Source organism: Halyomorpha halys, unplaced genomic scaffold (genome assembly GCF_000696795.3).
Source record: "Halyomorpha halys isolate HHAL.00 unplaced genomic scaffold, Hhal_1.1 Scaffold643.1, whole genome shotgun sequence".
NCBI classification, from domain to species: domain Eukaryota; kingdom Metazoa; phylum Arthropoda; class Insecta; order Hemiptera; family Pentatomidae; genus Halyomorpha; species Halyomorpha halys.
The window spans coordinates 163,361-173,395 of NW_027112666.1; the positions used below are offsets into that span (position 1 = coordinate 163,361).

Sequence of the window (10,035 nt, forward strand, 5' to 3'; positions counted from 1 at the left end):
AAGAATACAAATCTTTGAGCTTTTGTCCAACTATGCTATAAACACACATTTTTTCTTTTTAATTCAATTAACATTGAAACATATGTTTAATTTTTTCAATGTAATCAGTGATTAATTGTTAAAAAATGATTAAAAGATAATGTGTTGATTCTTCAATCTATATGTTTATTAAATCCAATTGACTTAGTTTTTTGAAGAAAAGAAGGACAAAAAAACAAAGAAAAGAACAAAAAAAAAACTGGCTCAGATATAAACATTTATTTGGTGAGGCCAACAATATAAAACATAAACATAAAATAATGAATAAAAGTAAACAAAAAAAAAAAATAAAATAAAATTAGCAAAACAAATTAAGAAAAGAAAAAAACAAATTTACAAAATTAATAGATATCTATAAAATAAAATACTAGGTGATGACTCCTAATGGTAAGAGACGAGATGGAACGGCCCTCAAGAAAAAGATGATCCACTCTGATAGGTCAGAGGAAGACAATTCTCAGTTCAAAGTTATTGCTATGCAGTCATAAATACCGCTGCAACTCTCAAATTGGTCAAAAGTAGGTGAGCCCACACCTATACTGGCTCTTTAATGCATTCAGTATTCATACCCTTAATTAAAGTAATTACCATAATTGTATTCATAAACACAGTAGACAGTCATAAACAGTCAAGATGTACAAAAACCAAAATGGCCAAATTAGCACTTAATGAGGGCAGACAGGGTCTGGTTGTAGTAATGATTAATATTGATAATAAAACTGTATTTAAACCACAGGTCAAACTAATACCCAGTCAGGATCTGCTAATGCATTATAATAGTCACAATTAACATTAAAAGTGTTCAAACAAACACATAATGTACACAGACAGGGCTAGTAATGAATTACACTAGACATATAATTAGTAGCAACTGATTTTAAAATGAAGATTTTCGCCCTGTTGCTAGACACGCCTTAGCAACAGTTTAACAACCCTTAGCAATTGTTTCTTCTCTTACATTTAAATATAATTCAAAATATGTATATGTAAATACATCTGTTTTTTTTTTTTCCTAAAATAATAATAAACTTCTAAAGCAAATAATACAAATAAAATAAAAAGTTATTAAATTAAATACTACAACTATTTATTTAATTAATTAAACACAGCGTGAATAATATTGTATTAATAATTCATTGAAGTTAGTTATAAAAAGTAAACCTGCCAAATGGGTTGAGTATTATAATTTATACTTTTCCATATAGACAGAGGAAGAGAGAGCAAGAGTGAGAAAGTGATCTTTCAAAAAAATTTGAGAAAAAAAAATTTCTTTGCAAATCTTTTAAATGGATAATACAAATTGTATTATAAAAACTTTATTATTGATTACTAGACATTTCTTTGTTCAACGTTGCTTTATTAATCAAACTAGATAAAAGAGATAATAGTTTTTCTTTTGGCATTGTTGAAGTTATATGTTCAACTGTCTTTAGCAAACTGTCAAAATCGGGAGAGTACTGGCTTTTTAATGTGGTCATCCCTGTAAAAAAATTATTAGAAATTCATATTAATGATTGTAAATTTATTAAATAAATGGTATACAAAAAGAGGTATATGATTCTTTAATGAAGCCTATAAATATAAATACATTAACTCTTTTGAGCTATATAAAACACTATGAACATATTTTTGAATCTATATGGACTGAGATTATTTAGGCCAATACGGCTCTGCTAGATGGAGGGTGAGAAATTGTTAAAAAAAAATTTTTAAACTAGTTTGAGGCGGTTTTGAATGAGAACATTGCTAATTTTATTGATTATTCATAATAATAATAACCGAAAAATTAAGTGGATCATTGCACCATTTCTGTAATATATTTTAATGGTAAAACAGTCCTGATTTAAAAAAATAATTTATTTTAACTTTAGACAAAAAAAGGAAAAAATCTAATAATTTATTTTTATCAATCTGTTTGAATTAAAACAAAGGAAATATCTTCACTATTTGAATGAAGATTATTAAATATTATATCATCTGATTGAAGGTAATGTTGAACGAGCAACATTTTCGCGAATGTGAAATTGTTTGCTATCTCGTCAAATTTACACTTCATTATTAACAAACATTATGAAATGTTTATTAATGATGAAAATTATTATTTAATTATTGATAGTTTTATCATTTTTTCAATAATTATTGTTTATCAGACTGAAGGATTACAAACAATAAAATAATTACTTTTTATAGCAGGTGTCACTTGCTTTCCTGATATATTCTGCAGAACTGAAGGATTAATTAGGAATGAATAAGTTGGTTCGGTCGTGTGCTGCTCAAGGAAGACAACTTCCTCTGTTGGCAACGTGTTGCTAGGTATTTTATTGCTTGTTAGGATCTTAAATATCAATTCTTGCAAAGTCTTCTGATCAATAAGTTGAGTCGTTGCACTGTCTTCATCTTCTTCCTCTTCATTAAACTGTAACAAAGCAAATAGAAGAAATGAAAAAAAGAAAACAGAAAGATAGCCTGAGGAACAGGTAGCTACAGAAATAAATTATCAAGTAATAAAAGCACTTGGAGAATAATACTTGCAAGATTTGTTATTATATTATAAATAAAAAAACAAAAAACATTGATAAAATCAGATGAATAATGAAATGATATGAAACACTCCCATTTTAATGACTGAACTTCTTTTGTTTTAGGTATGTTAATTTACAAGTTAATAACCAATTTTATATTTTCTAGTTAAAGAAACTAAACTACATTTTACGCCCCCCCCCCAAAAAAAAAAAAAATTAGTTTATTTATAATGTTAATATTTTCTTGAGACTGGTAATTTTTTAAAAATAAATAATTCAAATTTTATCCATTATAGGCTCAAAACCTTTTATTTCTCTTATAAGTCTGACGTTTCGGCCAATCCAGCCATCTTCAGGGACAATCTTAATACAACTCTGAAACTATATATTTATCACAACTTGATAAAAGTTTTAAGGAATAGTGTCTGATGATGAATGATTTTGATTTTGTTTTAAGTGAATATTTGACTAATTAGAAATTGATGTTTTTGACCTGGGCAGAATAGACTGCATGGAGTTAGAGTTTTTTAAATTATATAGTTTCAAAGTTGTATTAAGATTGTCCCTGAAGATGGCCGGATTGGCCAAAACGTCGGACTTATAAGAGAAATAAAAGGTTTTGAGACTATAATGTATAAAATTTGAATTATTTATTTTTAAAAAAAATTAGGTTTATACCAATTTTATAATTTTTTTGTAAAAATCATTTCTGGAAAAAGAAATACATTATAATAATTATTATTTTAATGAAACTAAACTTACTTGTTTCTACCATTTTTTAAAAGTTCTTTATTCATACATAACTATTCAAAGACAAATTAATTGGGTGCAATAGATTTATAAATATCTTTGTTGTTATTAATTAATACTTTATTTTAGATCAAGCATCCTGAGAACAGATTAAAGAAATTTTCCAAAAATAGGAAGATTTAATTTCATTAATTTAATAATAATTTTTGTAATATAGTTATTAGATAAAATCAATGGAATTAGAATGAAAAAATACTTTTTTGTAATGTTTTTAACATTTGCCAAGTTTTTAATGGATACGATTAACACTGTAGATACTAAAAGAAATAAAAATATTTTTATTTTTTTCTTATTTTTCCTGGACCAACTGCTATCAGGATTAATGGTAAAGAATTATTGGCCTTTTCTGTTGTCAAAAACAAAAAATTGGTTTCCTCTGTCCTAGTAGTATCATGTTATTCTCAAGTACTTAACTATTTGAAGTAGAAACATAAATTTTTACTTATGATAAAAATAAAGAACTTTTCCTAGTGCCACTGTATTTAAATGACTATATGGGGTATACAATAAATCATATAAAAGTTAGAAAAATTCAAATAATTTTTCCATAAAATATTAAAAATTTCAGCAACATGAAAATCATCAATTTTAAAATTTTCTTTAAATTTATGGAATAGATTAACATACTCACATCAAACAATTACAATCTTTCTAGTCTAAAATATTAAGACATCACCAAAGCACCGTGGTACGTAGATAACAACACTTTAAATACTGACTTAAAATGAATGCATACGAACATACTACAATTTTCACTCAAAATTACTGGGACAGTAAAACACACTTATAGGAAAAATGGCCACGACTCTCATGCTTGAGAATACTAGGAGAAGACTAAAAAAGAATGTGGAAGAGGAACCTACTAACATGAGGAAGTAAGAAAAGCCAAATAAGAGGTACCAATGGGTGCTGTTCTCATTCCTTACATGATATTTATTTAATCAATGTCATGCAATCTGCTGATTGTTAATTTTTTATTTGAGAAGTGCGGATGTAGTAAATAAAAAGAGAAAAAAAATTCTTTAAAGCCTTGAAACATTAATATTTGTAACTAAACACTTATAAAAGTTCAGTAAGAAAAGTACTTATAGATACGTATAGATGGTATGCAAAACATGCATATTCTTTTTTATTGAATAGTTTATTTCCTAATATCTGTTATAAAAAATATAACTTGCAGCAGTTATGTATTTTGGTAAATTATAAACTATAAAAACACAATGTAACTTATTACCATCAAAGAATAAGTACTTTTATATGTTTTGTCAAACACTCGTGTGTTATGACTTTGTACTATAAAATATTTTAAATCCTACCTTCGACATGAAACAACAAATTAATTGATGTACTAATTTAAAAAAAATATTCATAATTGCACAGTATATATAAATATTTTTTTTTTTCGTAACCTCCTTTATTTTCATATTTGTTTAATACATACATACATAGTACAAAACATGTATATCAGTGAGACATTGCATTGTAACATTATAAGGTTAGTTGCAGGGTCCGATTAAGATAGTCAATAACATGTAGCTAACGCCAGTGGATTATTGGAAAGGTTGCATACTATAACTTCAAATATATGCTGAAATACTGTATTATTGTATTTTATTCATTGAGAGAGACTAAATAAATTTGAATCTGGAGATCACTAGGCCAAACTCCCCACTTCTCCCCCCTACAACATGAAATATAAACTCCATAATCTCAAAGGAGTATAAGTTTTCCATTCACACGTGAAAAAAATTTTCTCAATGGTGAATTTAATTTTTTAATATTTCTATAATTGGTAATACTTTATTATTCTGAGAACTCAGAAGTAAATTAAAAATTTTTAAATGATATCAACCACAGGTTACTATGATTTTTCTGCTTATTGTACATCATCCTTCATTTCATTTTTTTAATGGTTTGGCATTTTTTATGGCAGTCTGTTATACGATTAGAATCATACGTGTAGGTCAATTTTCCTAAAATTAGGCAAATATGTTTCTTGAAGCCAAGAAAAATATTTAGCTATATGGATTTCTGTTTTTTAATTCCAATCCAAGATAAGGATTATTTTAATGGCCCAGCATGATTAAACGTTTTTGCTTTCACAGCTAGATGTGTTGTTCGACTTGCTTCAAATTTCACTTCCTTGAAGGGATTTAAAATGATACATGTAAGAATTATTTTAAAAATGCTTTGTCAAGGATGGTGAAGGTAAAAAAAAAATCAAATTTCAGATTTTTTCATGAGGTCTAATGTTCACACAACTATTAGCAAATTCATTACTACAAACTCTATGAGAAACTAAAACCCATCTGTATTATGTGAAAAATAATATAACCATATTTTTATAGTAAGAGTTGTATATCTGTTGTTAAAATACATTTCTGTGTTTTTCTATTTCAGAAGATAATCATGGTTCTAAAAATTAATGATTCATTTTCAACATGAGTTCAGATTCAGACCCAGAGTTATGAATTACAAATGGACTGTTATGTTGAAATCAATCCATTCAACTTCAAAGAGAGCAATAATGAGTACAAAAATCAATAACTGAATAAATGCATAGCTCCAGAAAAGACTATACAGATTTCTCAAGTATAAAGTATGACAACAATTTAAACTTCTGTATATTTAATTCTCTGTCTCCCAAAATCTGTCTATTTAAAATTGCTCCAGCCATTATCATCTGTTTCTATTAATTTTTTGTTATTTAATAGTTAATTAACATTTTTCACTTAAGTTGTTTTATGTTCTTACCACTAGTACCTCAATTTAAAAGACCCAAGTTGAGATAACAAAATGGTTATTTGGTATGACATTTGATAAACTCTACGACCAGCAAACCCACAGTATGCCTCTTAAATATTTTTAAATCAGATTCACAGTCTTCATCAGATGCCACAGATCTATATACTTTTTAATTTTTATAACAAAAAGCATTAGAACTCCGCTGAAAACTAAATCAATATCTTATGTCAAATTTAACAGTTCACAATATCAACATTTTCTGGAATATTGTAGTTATGAAAAGTCTTCTAATGAGTCTTACAGCCAAAGTTGCCAATATTTAAAGAAAAAAGTTATAAATGACATGGTATTAAATTCTAAATCAAAAATATTTAAAAACCACGACCGATTTGTAATTTTATTTAATATTTGGTTGCATTATTTTTCACATAATATTCTTTTTTTTTGTTTTTTGTGAAGGGTCCATCCTTTTTCAGAAATTAGCAGCTTCTTCTTCCTCAATTTTTGGAGGTCACTTTTTATGAAATACATTATTTCATTGAAGATTGATCGGGCATGTTAGTTTCAAATGGCTAAAACAAAAATTAAAACGGTTAGGAAGTCTTTGGATATTATGACCAAGTCGCTCCCATAATGATAGAGAAAATCTATAGAATCTAAACAAGTAATACTGTAACACTTTATTGATTATATTCTTTATATACATGCAATATTACTAGATAATGCAATATACTTGTTCATAGTTGCTGGTATGAAAGAGTAACAATCAAATAAATTAATATGAATAAATGATTACATATCTTACGAATATAATTAAGCGACTTTCACACTCACAAGACAGATAACATATCAGGAAACTTTATAGTCAGAACAATTGAAAATATGTTATGTATGAAATGCTTAGATTAATAATATACCTACTTGTAGAGGCCTTGATTTCTATTTGTCCAATTTATCTTGAAATCTATATTAAGCTATAATAATCAAGAATAATTTGTTGTGAGATAGCCATATATATATTCTTTTATTTGTACCCCTGAAATCCATGAAGAGGCTTGGATTCAGTAGTTGGTAAGCAAGTACTGTTTCTTGAACAGTAGTCATAAAAGGAGATAAGGTGATCAGCATATACCTTCAACTCTTTGGGTTATTACTTAGCCCAAGAATGGTAGGCATCTTCCATAATATTAATAGAAAACAAGATATCAATAATGATAACTCAGCCATGAGGGTCATAAAATCCTTAGATTATATGTTCTTAATAATATTACTTGAATATATAGGACATGCTTACAGTCAATGTTTTTTTTTTTCTTGTTTGATTTTACTAGCAATGGTTATTATTACTGTTTCTGATAAAATATGTAATATTTAGACTTCAGATTTCTAATGCTTGTAAAGATTAGCAAAGTTTAAACTAAATTTAAGAAATGGCTTACCTTCCTCTTCTTCTGCGTATCAACTTTCTGCCTTAAAGCTTGGTCCAATCCTACCCCTATGAACTCAGTTGGGCATATTGTTTTATCTTCTTTAGCTTCAGAGAATTTTACTCTTAATATGGCTCCTGACCCTTTGATCTCACTGGAGTTGGAAACAGCAATTTTTTTTCCAGGGGGAAAAATATTGTCTATACTTAAGGAGAGGCAGATAGGTTCCATATGTTGCGACTTATTATTCACAGGAGGGCAGTTGGGGTTGTTGTTATTTTGAGCTCCTTGACCTTGAGGTGGATAGGAAGATCCGAACCCGGGTCCTAGCTGTAGATGGTCTTCAGGACTTGGAATGAGGCTCACCTCGATGTCACCTTTAGCACTTTCATTGAACTTGATGAATGTTGGGACTTCATAAGATACATTCTCCAGATTGACTACATTTCCATCCTCAGCACCACGCCTTGATCTTTCTCCAACCATTGGAACCATGATATAGACTGGTGGATCATTGCCATTCTCTTCAAGGTCTAACAGAATAAACATACCATGTGAATTTAAATTATTTAATTTGATTTATTAAACCTAGGAACTATACATAAGTTTAAATAGCGGCTAGTCTGTAAACCCCATGATCTAAAAACCTACTAGTTATAGAAAAAATACTGTACTATAGAATCTTAATATTCTGCATAATTTAAAAACAAAAAAAAAATTACAGTGGAATCTGTTTCTTTTAGGTAAATTCTTAACTACCTTGATCTACTGTTCTCCATTATGCACCTCTGGAGTATTATTGTTACTTTATTCTGATCTATTTTCAACTACTCTAGTATTCATGGTTTTGTGATAATAGACAAGTTACTTCAAAATGCATATCCTACCAATAGCAAACTTCTTGCCCTGTTATCATTATATACTAAATGAGTTACAATCAATATTTCCTCATTTTGATAAAATTGCCAACATAGCGACACCAAAAATCGAACTCACTAATCAATATATTCAGATAAACCCTACCCATTCCTCTCCATACATAAATCGTTTCTGAAAGACCATTTCAGTGGCAATCCGTCAATTATGTCATAATCAATCATTTCAGCTAATTCTGTTATTGGGTTTTGATATTATGTAATAAGGACGGCAAGACATTTGATTTAGCTTAGTACCTGAACGAATGAGTCTTACAACAGAATAATAATATTACTTTCGCAATGCTATCGTTTTGGTCAAACAGAAGTTCTGTATAAACAGTGTCTAATGTCCACTCGCGTTGGGCGGGGGGGGCATTATTAATTTAATAATTTTTATTTTCAAACAAATTATTGTAATAACTAATAAAGCACTGCTATAATTATATATAATTTCTTCAAAATGTTGGTTTCATTCGCGTTTTCCGTGCTGAAATGTCATAACCTGATTGACTATGGTTTGCCCCCCCCACTTTTGATCCTGGGTACGCCCTTGCCTCTACTGACAACTAGCTCTTTGGGGGATTTATAATCTCTTAAACAAACGGAAGTGAATTGCTGCTATCTGCCTAAAACAATAGTTCCCAAATGGGGGTCCGTAAGCCTCTTACCGGAGTTCCCCAAAATAATTCAGGAATGGGGCTTTCCATGTCAACTTCACATTCTTTAACCTTATCATCACTGATCCCCTTTAAATTTTGCACAAGTCCTATGTAAGCGTCCTAGCCTTCCTTATTTATTAGTTAATTTCAAAATTTTTACTTTTATTATAATTATTAATGCTGAAATCAGGTGACTATCTATTATCACTCTCTACGCTATAATGGGGAAAATAAACATTTTGACCCTGGAAATCGGACCTATTCTAACTTGAAACATTCTGTATAGGTGAGTTTTTAACTTCCCGCTGCTGGAGCTTGTTTTGTAAGGTAGTACCTTAGGAATTTCCGCAAAAATAGGCAGCTAGAGGATAAAAAAAAAGACATCTCAAATAAAAGATTGGTAAATATTGGATGGCGTTAATAATTTATATCGATTATTGACAATCTGGTTTCGATTTTTTTGGCGCCAATAAGGAATCCACAAATTTCTAGTCGATTTTCATTGTCTTTTGTATAAATCTTTAAATTCTGAACGAAAGGAACATTTTACAACCTCAGATTAAAATTCATTGAGATTTTCCAGGTAGTAAATCATTATGTGTATAGTAAGAAGGAAGTCAAGAGTTTAAGTGTAAAGAAGGATCCATTCACTATTTTTGTGTTCATCAAATTGATCACCTTTGAAGCTGAAGTCTTCATTGGGTATAATTCTTCCACCTATCCTGATCTTAATCAAAAAATGTGAGTTATTTAGCTTCATACCATGCATTCTGTATTATCACAACTTATTTTTCTTTATACATTATTCATTATTGTACTGTAAAGATTGTCAGTATCTTCATGTTCAATTTTAAACAACTGATATATAATATTTAAAATTGAACATTAAGATTCTCAATATCTACATGTTCAATTT

General features: G+C 28.7%; 1 protein-coding gene across 1 annotated transcript in view; it reads right to left on the reverse strand.

Annotated features, from left to right (window-relative positions):
- Positions 1-1,150: 1,150 nt before the first annotated feature.
- Positions 1,151-10,035, reverse strand: part of LOC106684990 (uncharacterized) — a gene marked incomplete in the record, with an annotated part of 15,175 nt that continues 6,290 nt past the window's right edge. Inside the window, 3 exon segments of the mRNA XM_067050473.1 lie at positions 1,151-1,519; positions 2,221-2,455; positions 7,556-8,076. Coding sequence (XP_066906574.1) covers positions 1,359-1,519; positions 2,221-2,455; positions 7,556-8,076 — 917 coding nt within the window.